At 37.6% G+C, this 16369-nt stretch overlaps 1 protein-coding gene across 1 annotated transcript; it reads left to right on the top strand.

The window, feature by feature from the left end:
• Positions 1–151: 151 nt before the first annotated feature.
• On the top strand, positions 152–11630 carry MEF2C (myocyte enhancer factor 2C; the record flags this gene model as incomplete). The annotated part of the gene is made up of 5 exons (XM_009876104.1): positions 152–324; positions 1586–1609; positions 2522–2651; positions 3541–3676; positions 9966–11630. Coding segments are annotated over 5 exons (785 nt in total), but the record flags the coding sequence as incomplete, so codon positions are not given.
• Positions 11631–16369: the final 4739 nt, after the last annotated feature.

Below are 16369 nucleotides of genomic sequence, written 5' to 3'. Positions count from 1 at the left end.
CCATTGGTCAGTTGGTGGTGAGCAGTTGTATTGTGCATCATGTGCCTTTTCTTGGATTTTATTTCTTTTTTTTTGTTATATTCCTTTTAATTTCTCTCCTCTCCTCTCCTCTCCTCTCCTCTCCTCTCTTCTTTATTTTTTACCTAAAAAGGAAATGGATATGGCAACCCCCGCAACTCACCAGGTCTGCTGGTCTCACCTGGCAACTTGAACAAGAATATGCAAGCAAAATCTCCGCCTCCAATGAACTTGGGAATGAACAACCGTAAACCAGATCTCCGTGTGCTTATTCCACCGGGCAGCAAGAATACTATGCCATCAGTGGTAATGCATTTCCAAAGCTTTTTTTAATTTCCTTCAGATAAGAGATATTTAGGAATTTCAGGGCCTCTTCAGGCAACTAAAACCAGCAGAATCACAGTCCACGTTCTTGCTTGTTTGGTCTTTCTGCATAACCATAAGGCTTGACTTCAAGCGGAGGATGTAGGCAGAGCCCATTCGATTGCTTTCATGAAGTCATATTTACTTCCTCCCTTTTTTCTATTGAGTTGCAAAATAGCAACTGTGTCCTTCACAGTCTAAACTTCTGCTCCTTCTTTCTTAGTAGCTGGAAGAGCCTTTCCTGGATTTGTTACAAAGGCCGAGTTTAACCTTCCATATTCCTAACCTACTATTTTTTTCTTAAATATTTAGCCACACAGACTCTTAGCAGATGGCAAATTAATAAATAAATTAATTTCAACTCTATCACTCTGAGCTCCAAATGCCAAATTCTGTAATGATAAGAGGCAGTAAAGATAGATTAGGATAAAAAGAAGTGTGAAACTGTTGCATCTCCTGCCAGGATTAAGGAAATTTTATCAGGCTATTATGCTAGAAGATTGAATCATGAAGGCATCATGTGAAAATCTTGTAGATAGCTTCTGAATGTTGGTTAGTGGTTGCAAGTAAATCTTTTGTGAGTGATTTTACATTAAAAATGAGCTTAATTTAAAAAGGATCTTGACAGTAAATTTAAGTGACACTGTAAACATATTTTTCCATTACGTAACAGGCACTATTAAAAAAACGTCCAAGTTGGCTACTTCTGCTTGACGCATAATAAATTAACTTTGAGCATCAAACTAAAAACCCCCACAAATGTGATGCTGCCTCATGAGAGGATAAGTAATAAATAGACTCCTACAGGGCAACACTCAAAGTCAACCAAGGCAGTGACAAGCTGTCTGCCTCAAATGATTTATTCCAAGGTCCTTAAAACTGATACTTTCCAAGGGATTCTGTGAATGGTCAGGTCTCCTGAAACCAGGTATAGCAACACAGTCTGCAGCCACTGGGGCTGTGGAAGAAATAAAGAATTCTTAGAGAAAGTCCTGTGCTGAAAACTGGATAGATTGTCTTCACATTGAGACAAACATTAGAAGGACAAAGAAGAGACATATGAAGTGTTATTTTCCCAAACTATGCTTAGAAAATGTTTCATTTGCTGCCCTTATCAGCTGAAGCTATTCCCTAGGCTAGAAATCTGCATCCTGGTAAATACTTATATTTACTAATTTTTAATGCTCCTTTCTTATGCACTCAGTCTGAGGATGTTGATCTGCTCCTGGTAAGTGGTAGTGATGTTCATCTTAATAACAAGGGAAAGAAAATCAGTTCTTTTGTACGATTGGTACTTGTGTAGGTGAAGTGTTGGTTGAAATAAAATGGAAAGCTTTACCGTAACTATTCTGTGAGCAAAAAAGGTCACTGTAATTTTTGAAATACAGCATGGTGCAGTTGTTGCACACAGACATACTAGAATAAAGCTTTCCTGTTGCTGGTGCTTTGAGAGCACATAAAACTGCTGAAGATGGTGCAGCCTTATGACTTTTTTTTGGCAGCATTCTGGCCATTTCATCCTGCCATTCACAGGATTAGAGTTCTCTAGTGCAATTTTTACAGTGCAGCGTTTGGTGCCCCCGAGCAAAAGCTAAACGCGCTTAACTCCTGTACTATTTAAGACTCTCAAAGTTTGTTTTATTGCACAAAAACGAAGTAGCCAGAGCACCATCTGCTGGTAACCGCTCCGTGTGTGACAGCCTCGGGGTGCCCCTCACCTTCAAAACATTAAATCCAGTAGAGCAGGGCTTAGGGTTTCACCTTTCACAGTTTTTTTTTTCTTTTGCTTTTTTTTTTTCCTTATTTTGAGTGGAAAGGAAAGCACTGGGAGTAGAGTTTATGTATTTCATTAGTCTTTCACACGATCTGTTCTTCTACCCAGAATAAAAGCAATCTTACTTGTTACTAGTTCAGTTACCTAGGAGATACTGATGTAATGGGTTACTATGGTGACAACTGGTCTCTTGAAGGCTTGTAAATGATAAGGTTGGCAGAGTTCATAAAAGCCACATGTTAAATGATTAATTTCTAAAATCTGTATCAGCTTGTATTTCTCATGCACAAAACATACCCAGAAAGCTAATATACTCAGCTGACTTCAAGCTAGTCAATAATATGTTTATTTTACTTACTTTAAAAGAATCAGAGGATAAATAACTCCCAGTCTGCTCAGTCATTGGCTACGCCAGTGGTTTCCGTAGCAACTCCTACTCTACCAGGGCAAGGGATGGGAGGATACCCATCAGCCATCTCAACAACATATGGTACTGGTAAGTATGGGTGCAAGATGTAAAGGGTGGGGGAGGGAGCAAGATGCTGACAAATGTCTGTCTCAGGACTGATGAATCAGGTAGTGTTCATTGGGAGAAAATGGAAAATTCATAGCTGATATGCTCCACCACTGCATTTACTTGTTCTGTATCTGTCGCTAACTTGAGACATTTCTATTTAAAAGTTAGCTATCTCATTCAAATGGAAAACTGCTTTGATAGCTTTCTTTCACTGGCTTAAATAAAAATGTAACTTTAAATACATTTCTTAATCCTCTTAACACCACATGTAATTCTGTGCAGTTGAGTGCACCTTCCCAAAGTCGTAAGGGTAATGAGAGCAAGCGGTTTCGTTGGCTTCGAAACGGAGTTCAATAACTTTGTGGGCTATCACACAGTTACCTGGGAGAGATGAGAAGTGAAGCCTCAAGAGATCCCTCCCAGTGCCCGTTGGACACTGCTGAGCGCGCTGGCATACAGACCCAATGCTCTCAGAGAAGATGCGCGTTGCTCACACGCAGGCTGCCTGCTGGGTTCTGCATGGAAGACTGTAACAGAAATATTATTATATTTTTCAAGTCTTTGACCCCGTGGGAATACATCTGTAGTTGTGGTGGATATAAAAGCCAAAAATGTTTTGGATCTTCCAGATCCAGAAAAGCCCTGCTTAATTACAGAATAGTTATTAGCGCATTATTTGCTCCAGAGTTAATGAGTTGAGGGAAGAGGAAGATCTGCTTTTTCTGCTGCAACTTAATGTGATTGGTGTCATTAAAATTAAAAGGCTTGTAAAATGACATACGAAAATTGCAATGCTAGTTGAATTATTGTTTAATTGCTTCCTCTTTAATTCTTTTTTAATTATTGTCTTTTCTGTTTTTAAATCTAGAATATTCTCTGAGTAGTGCAGATATATCATCTCTCTCTGGGTTTAATACAGCCAGTGCTCTTCATCTTGGTTCTGTGACTGGCTGGCAACAGCAACACCTACATAACATGCCACCATCTGCCCTCAGTCAACTGGGGTAAGCAGTGATTTCTTTATTTTATATTTCTACAGTGACTTCAGTCTCCCCAGTAATCCTAAATCTGAAGTATGTCAAGACAACATGTCAGCACATATTTAATATGTGTATGAGCTCCATTTCCCAAAACTGGTACTACTAGGAAGCCACAATGAAGTATTCTGTGTCCGTGACATTTTCTCGGTAGTGTAGTAAAGACTACTGCTCATGTTTTACTCTTTATTCCTTTAAATAGCATTTTATTTCACTACTAAAGACCAAACTGAACACTTACAATGTGTTGTTTCCATTTATGCTTTTTATTTCCAGTTACTATCACACAAATATTTACAGTCAACATGAACACTTTCTAAATATTTTTGAGCAAGTGGGAGTGACATCATGATTTGACCAGAGATTAAGCCTTGACCTTATATAATAATCACATGCTTCCTTCTGCTTACCTCTGACATTCAAGTTGCATTTCTTTGGAGGTGTTTTCCACAGGCAGACAACATAATTAGGCTTAAGAGCTGTAAGGCCACCAAACTCTGTGCAATGTGCGGGTGTTGAGGAGCATAGGTACCCGTGCCCTCTAGTGACTAGCCTCAAGGCATTTAATCAAGATTGGTGAAGCACACTGCTAAATCCTTTCAGAATTTTTTAAAGTGTGAAAATTCACACGGGGAAGGCACCTAAAGCATTATCAAAACAAAGCAACATATTGTCTCATTGAAGTGAGCTTTAAGAGCATGATTTTAAAAAATGCTGATATTTCAGTTTCTATTGAGTAATACCCCAGGCATTCGCCAGCATGCCACACATAACCTAAGGTATGGCTAGATACGTTTGAAATTTAGAAGTTTTCATTATAAAAATAGAAGCCGAAAACAGCTGGAGTGTATTTATGAGGAGAAATTTAATTCATGTAGTTTTGAAAAGTAAGTTATTATTTTTTCAGAAAGAGGTGTTGCACATATGCACTAATTTTTCTGCAAGATGGTTGCCATAATGTGAAACTATGTAATAATATAAATGTGGCTTAAACTTAAAAATTCTCCTTCTATTTTATCTGACCACTTTTTGTAAGTTACTGTAATTTCTTTACTATGTACAGACAATTTGAGTTTTTAAAGGACAGCTATACAAGTATTTCCAAGGAAACAAATTTTTTTTAAATCTCATTCCCCTGTAAATAAGCATATATAGATACTAACTACATAAAAACTTACAACTGGAATAGTTGTTGTGCTTTTAAAAATAGATAATAAATTTTTCTTACACTTCTGTTTCCTTTTTGAATTTGCACTGTTTCTGAGGCAACATTCAGCCTAACTGTACAACGAAAGACATAAAGTCTCAAATAAATTGAAAACTCACGTGTTAGGTATCAGTGTATAACCTTACAATAAGCTGATTGTTTTCAATGGTGTACCAAAGAATGTAATAAGGCTATTTGGGTAACCAAAAAAGTATAAATTAAATCCTAAACTAACTACATGCCATTCCAGATATGTCACACTTCGTCATCTGTTTCTAATTCATATCACAGAATGTCAAAGTCTAATGGCTGTGGCTGGTGGAATACATTCTGAATTGCTACTTTTATTATTCTTTCAGTGATTTGTAAATGAATTCAACTGTGAAAGCTGCTTCACTGGCAGTTCTGGAGAAGCCTTCTATCTCTGCAGAAAATCATAAGCATTTCTTTATTTCATTGTAATCACTGAGTTCTACATGCAAAAGCACCTGTGCTAACTTTTGTATTGTATCAAAAACCTGAAATTGTACAGAACATATTCGTTCCATATCAGCCCAGGCTAGAATTTGCAGGAAGATTAAAACTGTCACAAAGAAATTGTACTTATATCCAAGTATTTGATAAAAATACATCTAGAAGTGGTTTGACAACCCAACTCCCTGTGCTGAGCGAGGCCATATACTGAAAATATTTGGCAACTGTGAGATGTTTCTTGGCAACAGTAGTCTGTAAAGACCTGTGAGAAAAGAAAGTTACTGGAAGAGACAACCTAGTCCTCCAATGGTTTTTGCTTTTCACCAAAGCCTAAAGGTGAAAATCAGCTCTGCTGCCTCAATGCATGGCAGAATAATACAGTTAGAAATGGAATAGTTTAGAGTGAAACATACTAGCTTTCTCCAGATAAGTCCCCAACAATTTCAGCATAGTTTTTGGCCATTTACTGAGCCTGGTGAATAGGATAACAATGTAGAGCCTATTTTGATGTGACTGCCACATCACGTCTGACTCTTTCAACTTTTTAGCTTAAAAAGCAAAATAGTACTTTTGTGGTCTTTTAACTAGGTCTACATCTGGGAAATAATAAAAAAAAAGGCACAGAAATTCTACTGAAAATCAGTCCCTCACAAAACTTTGGGATTTTGTCTGAATATTGCTGCAGTGTCTCTTACAGAAAGGGTTACTGCTTAATTAGCATGGACCAAAGAGTCTACCAGAAGTTAATTGCTGCTAACCAGAAGGGAAGTCCATTCCATACTTCAAACTGCATTGTCTAAATTCTTTTTGGCACAGATCCATTATATGGAAAACGTTCTCTTTCATTGACATTTCCCAGTCTAAAAGACAATCTTTACCTTCTTGAGTATCCCCCCAGGTGAAATTTTCGCTTCCTAAACATAAGTTTAAACATAGAAACAATATTTCATCTGAAGAATCTTCAGTAAACTGTAAAAAGAACTTTCTCTGAAATTCTACCCACTTGAACACGAAAAGTGTCCAAATTCATGTACAGTGTTGACTTGTTCTATGACTCTTACATAGCAAGCTTGCTACTTAGTGACGATTAGTTTTTGCTAGGTAATAGCCATAGCTAGATATGGGCAAATATTCTCCATTGAACCATTTTTACTGAAAAAAAATGTTAGATGCAGTGACATCATGTTTTATGAGTTTGTACCAGTTCTGCCAACTTCTTTGTTTTGAATAAAAGCCTTATATATGTAGGACTGAGCCTTTTTTTCCTTAGGCCACCACTGTAAATAAGATCTTCCAGTGAATCAGTTCCATATTATTCTTCATTTGGAAATTTCTTTTTGAGGTGTAGACCTTAACATGTGGGAGCTAATCAAAATATCTTGACACAGAAGTTCTTATTCTGCTTTCACGTGGATCAAAATATATGAAAAAATAACTTTGCTTTTGCCTAATAGAAAAACAGAGCGTAGGGAGGAAGATTGTGTTGCTAGCAAGCCAAGAATATCCTACATTCTCCTAGTTACAGACTAGCACATAATTAAAGCTATGTAACTAAATTTTGCAGTGAATTTTCAGTGGTTCCATATGTATATTTATGGGGGAAGATGATATGAAATGAGGAAGTAAACTAAATTAGAGAAGCAGGTGTGGGCATGAAAGAAAGGGTACGTGAGTCCCTTTGTTCTTTCAGTAGACCACTTCCTCTCTCTGTAAGAACCTCTCTGGTGCTCATGCCCTCACTCGTCACCTCCTCACACCTGCCCTCATACCTGTGCACCCTGAGCTCCCAAATTGGTTGGAGACCCAACGAGATGGAGACACACACAGAACTGATCTCACTGGCACCAGCAAGGACCAGAACCACTGTGTTAGCTAACATGTTAGCTTTCTTCATCGTCCCCGCAAAAATTAAATGTTTTCTCACAATATGTGGGAAAAAAAGGCGATTGTGTCAACATGAGCAGACTGCATGGCACTTGTCGAGTGCTTGTAATTATACACAATCCTTTGGAGTCATTTGCTCTGTTTTCTCTGTGGATTCTTCGTATTCAAAACCTGTTTGTTTTCCAATGGATTTAGTGTAGCTTTCAAATTGTGAAAATAGGGCACTCCTGGACCAAAATTGCATAATTATGTGAAGCAGCAGTGTAAAATATACATTGATACATATAGATAAAAACATCTGTTTCTACACCCACACACACCTGTACACAAAAAGAAACCATATTGTAGTGGATGGAATTCTCTTTTTTTATAATACATCTACTTTAAATAGGGGTAAACCCTCTGTTTGGAATATGAGCCTAAAGGCTGCACCTAAATATGTACTATTTCACTATTCACATCTATGGCTAAGAGCAGATTTCCCTTGTAATTTGCCATTTTAGCTTACAAGACACTCTCACAAAAATGTTCCAGAAAAATTTTAAAGAAATAATGTAAATTACAACCACGAAAAAACAGATACTAAATTTCTGAAATAACTTTAGTGGGAAGAGACATTTAAAAAGAAAAAAATTAAACACATAATGGCAACTCAAAATAATTATTTTAATTCATTTATATTTTTTAAACCTCAAAAAATTTAGTTGTGACTCACCAAAATGACTTCTCAATCTTTCTTCTATTTACCAAAAAAATATTTAAAGTACACATCTACCTGTACCATTTTTAAAACTGGCACGAATTTGTGTGCCAGATATTTACATAACCCTGCTGATGAATTACAAAAAATCTAAAGCAAAGTCTACACATATACATTCTGAAACTCACTTCTGCAACACTTGCAGTACTAACTCCATTTCACTGAAAATGCAGCTTATGCCTCTAGATTTGTTCCTTTCAGAGATGTCACACAGCAGGATGCAAGTATGTTCCATGTGAACAAATTTGACTGAATATGGTTGTTTTAACCAGCATGGGTTTTTTTAGCTGTCCCCAGTTTTGCAAAGTGACATGTCATCTGCTCATGTCAAACACTTCTAAATCAAATCCCCAGACTCCACCATCCTTTATTAAAAGACTTTCAGGTTTAGCTATAAGCTTGGCATCTAAAATCATATGTAATCTTATCATACATGCTAAACTGGCAGCCTGTTTTTCCAGGTGAAGTCTTAGCATCTAAGAAACTGAAAAATAAAGTCACTGGAAATGAAAAGCAAAAAAAAATTAAAAAAAATAATTTAAAACAAATTCCAGAAATGTTTTTTTTTTAATTCTTGTTGTATTCTTTTCAACAAGTTTTCGGGAAAAGAGTGGAATATTTCACTAAATTGGAATGACAAAGTCTGATATTTACAGTTTCTTGTATGTGCTGATTTAACAGTTACCAAAGCAAAGAAAATGTCCTCTTTGCCAAAAAAAAAAAAAGTGCCTACTTTGGCTGCTGTGAGGGCTGTTACTCATGAACTCTGTGACTTATGAAAGGGATAACTAGAAATTTGGCACATTCATCTCTATAAGAATGAAGGGTAGATGAAAGCAGTTGGGGGTAGAACATGAAATGGTGTCTCTGTGGTTAGACCCTAACTTCAGCCTAGCAAATTGGTCCCTGGAGTGGGACATAATGGAAACTGCGTGTTGAGAACTCTTGTTTTAATAACGAAGAGAAAAGTCAGGTTTTGCCAGGAGGTGGTGCTTTTGTACAAAACATCCTGTGGATGCAACTGCTCTCATTGCTCCCATAGAGATAAAGCCTATTCTCAGTATTCACTCTCCTCCCTGCCCGTTTCAGCTTTCCTCTGCCACTGCCTGCCCACAAAAGTCCACAGAAAGAAGAGGAACTTAGAATAATTACATAGCTTGCCTTTGGAAAAATTTTAGCGTAGAGGTTTCTTTTGATGAGTCCTCTGAGCTGGGCTTGCCCTACAGTCAAACAGTAGAATCTTCTGACATCTTCCACTACTCTTCAGTTTCTCTTTGACACTTTATACAAAAGCATTCAAGATTAAGTTACGAGCTCATTGCTTTAAACCATAAAATTGTATCTAAGTCCTTACCTGCCTGTGGTATTTTTCCTAATGTCAGTCCTAGTGCCAGTAATTTCAACTCCATTCTGGAAGGTATAAAATGTACCCAACCCAAACTTTCATTTAATTTATTTTTTTTTGCATCTGGAGTCATGTGTCGAAATGACCAGTGATAAAAGTAATTGGGTGCATTGAAACTAATTGGATTAGTCCCAGCAGAAAGTCTGTGCCTCCCCTGTCTCAGCCGGTGCATACACACACACAACATTTGTTATAAAGAAACCTGCAGGTGGTTCCAACAGTGCAAAGGCTCGTCTTCCAAAATGTGCTGTGAAACTTGAGTCAAAAAAGGAAAAAAAAGGAAAAAAAAAAAAGAGAGAGCTTGAAAGTGAGACCTCCTTTCAAACCGAGGGCACATCCAGCTCAAGCCGACCACCTTTGTTGTGGTGCTTTCATCCCTTTGAATTTGTGAATTCCACCTGGAAAAAAAACCTTCGTGCTCTTGGTGTGAGCGAGCCTTTACACTGGTGTTTCGTGTGAGTGTTTGTGCATATCTGGGGGCTCCATGCCTCCTCCGTCTGTAACTGGGTTTCCTTTCCTCCTACAGAGCTTGCACTAGCACTCATTTATCTCAGAGTACAAATCTCTCCCTGCCTTCTACTCAAAGCCTCAACATCAAGTCAGAACCTGTTTCTCCTCCTAGAGACCGTACCACCACACCCTCGAGATACCCACAGCACACGCGCCATGAGGCGGGGAGATCTCCCGTTGACAGTTTGAGCAGCTGTAGCAGTTCCTACGATGGAAGTGACCGAGAAGATCACCGGAACGAATTCCACTCCCCCATTGGACTCACCAGACCTTCGCCGGACGAAAGGGAAAGCCCCTCTGTCAAGCGCATGCGGCTCTCTGAAGGATGGGCGACATGATAACATTATTACCTATTAGGTTTTTTTGTTTTCTCTTTTTTTTTTTTCTTGCAGTGTGTGTGTGCTATACCTTAATGGGGGAGGGGGGGGTCGATATGCATTATATGTGCCGTGTGTGGAAAAAAAAAAAAAAAAAGTCAGGTACTCTGTTTTGTAAAAGTACTTTTAAATTGCCTCAGTGATACAGTATAAGGATAAACAGAAATGCTGAGATAAGCTTAGCACTTGAGTTGTACAACAGAACACTTGTACAAAATAGATTTTAAGGCTAACTTCTTTTCACTGTTGTGCTCCCTTGCAAAATGTATGTTACAATAGATAGTGTCATGTTGCAGGTTCAACGTTATTTACATGTAAATAGACAAAAGGAAAACATTTGCCAGAAGTGGCAGATCTTTACTGAGAGAGAAAGCAGCTGTTATGCAACATATAGAAAAATGTACAGATGTTTTGACAGACCCAGCGGTTGGGTGGCCATGAACTGATGCTAGAATGAGTCTGGGTCACCTAACGTACCGAAAATGCTCACAAACTTGCAGGCATATTATTAAGAGTATGGCACTCAGTTAAAAAGGATCAAAACATTTGAAGAGGACCATACTTGTGAAAATGTTGAGTTCGAGGGCTAACATATTTAATTTTAAAACTTCTGGGTCTGCATCACTTATTAAGTAAAAAAAAAAAAATATAAAAATATGTACATTACATTTTGCTTATTTTCATATTAAAAAAGTAAGACAGAGTTTGCAAAGCATTTGTGGCTTTTGTAGTTTCCTTAAGCCAAAATGTGTTCTTTTTTCCTTGAAAGCTTCGCTAATCTTTTAAACAGTCCTGAAGAAACAAACAAAAAGGACTTTTTGTATAGAAAGCACTACCCTAAGCCATGAAGAACTCCATGCTTTGCTAACCAAGATAACTGTTTTCTCTTTGCGGAAGTTTTGTTTTTGAAATGTGTATTTCTAATTATATAAAATATTAAGAATCTTTTAAAAAAATCTGTGAAATTAACATGCTTGTGTATAGCTTTCTAATATATATAATAATTATGGTAATAGCAAAAGTTTTTGTTATCTTAATAGTGGGGAATTATATTTGTGCAGTTGCACATTTAACTATTTTCTTTTGGTTTTCTTTTACTGGGTATACGTTTTGCAGATCAAAGTCAGCTGTTGGAAGACTGATCTGTAAAAAGTTAGAATTTACCCATGGTGTAACAACTTAAATCATTTTAATACAGCATTTTACAATCAGTTGGGTGAGCTGCGATCCATTGTATATACTGATTAGTTCTTTCATGCTGTTTTGTGCATTGTAACAAGTTAAGGGCCCTTCTATTACTTAACGTCCTGCGTATCTTGTAGTTTTCCATGGGTAAAATGATGAAGTGGCATAACTTGGCCCTTTCTCATTAATGAAGCTGGTATTCTGCCTGTCAGAATCGGGTGTGCAGCCCTAACGGCTGTCAGCTACGTGAGTGCACGTGAATATTTGCAGAAGCAGTAGGGAGAGTTAAAGGGAAGGATCGGCACAGAAGTGCCTATTGTAAAGGTTACTCCCCTCTCTCATGGATTTAAAAGCTCTCAGAGAGATCATCACCTAAAGGACCATCCAGAAGTCAATTGACCTTACATGGCCAATATTGGCCACCGGGTCCCTGGTTCTCCTGGACCTCCCCCTTGCCCCCCACTAACCCCGTGGTCCCGTCATCTCGCAGTGGGCACGTTGTTGAACAACGCTCGCTGTGTGTTTGCACCCAAGCAAGATTTGTCTCAGCGTATGGCATCCACAGTTTCTCCTGCCTCATATTGTTCCTTTGACTAAAATAGCTTGGCCGGAGGGAGCGTATCGTTTCTTTTAATTCCCTCTTTGTCCTTCTTGTTTATTAGAAGAAAACAGTGTATTCGAATGTTTCAGTTTAATCTTTCTGTTGGAGTGAAAAAGTGTTTAAGCAAAATGTTAGTGCCATAATAAAACTGTAATACTTCTCCTTTTTTTTTTCCAAGAGTCCTTCCAACTCTCGCCTACATACACTGACACTATGACGAAGGATATAGCTGTGACAGCTAAATATCAACATCGAATGCTTTGTTAGGGGAAATCCACACTGTTTCCCACCTGTACACGCAGTTGCTGTGCACTACTCAATGATAGAGTGTACCTCTCCGTACTAGAGAGGGATGAACAGACTACAGTGTGCATATAGGGCATACGCTTTTCACTTACCATGACTTTATAGAAGCCTGCCTTACAGGCACTCTCAGCTGTGCAGGGCCTAGTGCATAATCTGGAAACTCTTTTAAGCGGAATACTGTGCTACTAATGCATCCATCTTATCTCGTGTAGCAATCTGCAGGGTAAAGAAAAAGATACGCATGTTTAAAAAAAATAAAGAAAAAAACAAAAAAAAAAAACCAAAACACACAAAAAAAGGCAAAATGGGGCCCGTAATTAATTTTAAAACACAAAAACCTGTTTTTGAAACCACTTTCTTCACCTTCAGATGAATCTATACTCATATTCTCTTCTGAGAATTTTAAACTTTGGTGTGTCAAAAATATGCAAATGTATCACAAATGTACCTTGACATTTCAAGAAAAAAAAATACAACTTTATCAGTATTGTAGTGGAAACTTGTCAGTGGGGAAGGGGATTTGGTCTATTGATATATGAAGAATAGCCATATTAATAGTTTACCTTGCGATTTGCCTCAGCAACGCATGAAAAAAAAAAAAAGATAACGTATTTAACGAAGATGCAGTGTAATATATTACTGCAAGTAACTAAGCAGAAAGTAGCGTGAAAAGTATTGCCTGGGCAATTTATATTAACTCTGACAGTGATTTTTGTATAAACACAAGTAGAACAGATTCACGTGAAAATAAATGCCAGTCATCCCTCTTGTTCCTGCTGCAGAGGGCAACTAATTTTTACTGGCAAAATTGTGGGGGATAATGCATATTTGCAAACTGATCTAATGATAAGAAGCACAACTTTGATTGTGAAGTCACTTTCTGTAAACTATAACTGTCTACCTTTCTTGTTCCTTTATCTGTACCTTACCATTTATTGTATTTGCAAAGCTAATTTGGGTTTATTGTGTGATTCCTTTGTATTTAAGGAGTTTGGGGCAGAGCCCTGAAAGAGTATTAACATTTACTTTACCTTAACCCATGCTATATAATGTTTTAGGCAACATTCTTAATTGTAAGTTCAAACACCTGAAGTGGCATTCTAGACATCTGCAAGTATTGTTATAGCTAAGCTAACCTCTATTAAAAAGGTGTTGTCAGTTAGTGTTTAATTGCTGGTGACAATTATATGATATACCCTATCTGCACAACCTGTATATTGTACGCATTGAGCCATTCGCAGTAAAGCTTTTGTCATTTCAGTGTTTTTCAAAAGTTGTGTTTTATAACAAAATGGCTTATATTTTTCCCAGAAGAGGAATTTAGCAGTTTTTAATGAATAATATAAAAATATCTGTTGTCCTCAGATCTTTTTCAGGTAAAGCTGGCGTAAGAATAAAAAAGAAACTCATAGACTGTTTTCAAGGATGTCAACCCTTTTGTATTGTATGTGTTATCCTATATACCCTCTTTTATCTATAGTCCTAACAGAGCTGTTTTGTTTTCCTTCTTCCTTCGCCTTGAAGGTAAATGCTTTGTAATTTTTTAAAAGCCACTTGAAACCTCAATAAAGGCTGTTGCCTAAACATGGCATACTTCATCTGTTCCTGTTTGTGCCATCTGCTGTGATGTCGTCAGTTATATGGCATTAATTTCCTGCCACTACAGGTCTCTTGAAGGACTGATGGAACGTTGGTGTCTGTTAGAATGCTTCAGACTGTAGATGTAATAAAAGGCTTTTGTTAATATATTTTAACCAAAGATGTGGAGCAATCCAAGCTTTGAGCCACAGACCTTCTGCATCAAAAGTATCCGTTTGATTATTTTCGTAATCAGGTGTTTGCAATTCTACCTTCCCTTCTCATACCTCAGACTGATCCGTACCTCAGTTTGATCCAAAAAAGGTCAGTTAACTAATTTAAAAAAAAAAATAAAAATAAAAAAAATGCAGTACCAGAGTCTTTTGTGGAGTAACTTAATATCAGACCTGGGTTACCACAGGCATTACACTTGGATTGCTTCAGATGGTTTGTTGTATCCTTTTTTTCTTTTTTTCTTCTCTTTCATGGGGATTTGCTTCCATAAAACAATGGTGATAACAAAATAGCTTGTAAATGGGAGCATACAAGCATTTGCAACAAATATTAAAGTAGAGGCTCACAGCGGCATAAGCTGGACTTTGTCGCCACTAGATGACAAGATGTTATAACTAAGTTAAACCACATCTGTGTATCTCAAGGGACTTAATTCAGCTGTCTGTAGTGAACAAACATGGGAAAATTTCAAAAGATTCTCCTGCTGGAAATAAGGTATAATTTGTATTTTGCAGACAAATCAGTAAAGTTACTGGCTTTCTTAGTGATACGGTGTCTGTGGTGCATTTTTTTATTAATTTTGTTAATTTAAATGATGTTCCCTTTTTGCTGTTTTGCACTGTAACACATGAAAGAATCAGCACTTTTAACACCTGGCCGTTGCCTCGAGGTCCTTCTGCCTGACACTTGTGCTTGCTCAGAAGGTTCAGCACATTTTTTTATGGCGTCCTGAGCATCTCGGTGCATCACTGATGTTAACCGCCCCACCACACGTCATCTCACCGAGTTAGAAGCTCCGTTTCTGCTGTGGAAGCTGTGTCAATTTGAAAGAGGCTGGCTGAATCTGTCCCTGATGTCTGAGATAGCAGAGGAGCTAGGTGAGGTAGTGCCTGGCTTTTAGGTACTTAGTCACTGCCAGGGAATCCAGACTCCCATATATGCACATCCTGTAAGTTCTACCCATGAGGAGAACATTGTGGAAACACTACCAAAAAAAAGCATGTTGTGTGTTGAAAAAGTGTATTGTTGGGTCTATGCTTTATGTATATTCTCTAACATGATAGCTTCATGAGGACTGCGTCAGAATTAATCTATTCCCTTTTGTGTACTTCTTTTTGTTGTTTAATTTCTTCCCCCACTAATGTTTATAGTTTCGGAGTCTGAGACTACAAGAATCGCTCTATTTCAACAAGATGATTTTCATGCCAGAGGCAGACAAGCTATTAATAACTTTAGGTGCCTGGTGAATGTGTCAGTTTCAAAAATAACATTACAAGGCGGAGCTTCTAAATATGTTTATGAAAGAGAACAGCTGTGCTGTTATTTACCTGTTGCTTTTTATGATGATTTTTTAAAAGAGAAATGTTCCTAGCATGACACTGTTGCATACAGCATAATAATTAAGGTGTTAAAACTAAGATTAAGTGTCGTTGGTTTTACTACATAATACGTTTTTCTCAAGGAAATCACTTTTTGTCATCATTGTCAGTGATAAGCAAAGTATTTCTGGAAATGCAGTTGAAGTGTAATACTCTCTGAAACCTTAGAAAATTCATATCTGGGAGTCCTTGCTCCTGCAATCAGTCATCTGTGTGATTAATACTGATAATGCTATGTCTGCATTAGAAAAGAAATTACTTAGCAAATGGAATCTGTTATATACTTTGTGTTGTTATTTATTACTCCTGGAAAATAATCATACACATACTGAATACTTTGCTTTAGAATCTGTGAACTGTATATTTAAACAATTTCAGAAATTGTGTGTTGCAATAGAAGTGGAGAGGTCACCAGTTCTTGGAATAAGCTTTGTCACTTCAGGCTCACATGTGTCATGCTGAAGAGCGATTGTGAAGTGTGTGGTCTGAGATAACTAAGCCACTTGCCTTTTCCATCCAAGAGTGTTTACTTTTCCTCCAAAGTTTTTTCTTCTTTAGCAGAAAAACAAGATAGCATCTGGAAAACTATTCTGAGATAGTTGCTGCGTATGTCTCACAAACGAAAGCACAGACTGTCACTTGTGTTTATACCCTCACCTATTGCCCGTGTGACCTGTTCATACCTAATCCTTCTCCAAACACCTACATTTCCATGGGTAAAACACTGGGGAAGGGAGGGTCCAAGGAGCAGCATGGAGGA

Source organism: Apaloderma vittatum, unplaced genomic scaffold (assembly GCF_000703405.1).
Source record: "Apaloderma vittatum isolate BGI_N311 unplaced genomic scaffold, ASM70340v1 scaffold27379, whole genome shotgun sequence".
NCBI lineage: Eukaryota > Metazoa > Chordata > Aves > Trogoniformes > Trogonidae > Apaloderma > Apaloderma vittatum.
This window is presented reverse-complemented; position numbering and strand designations above follow the sequence as displayed.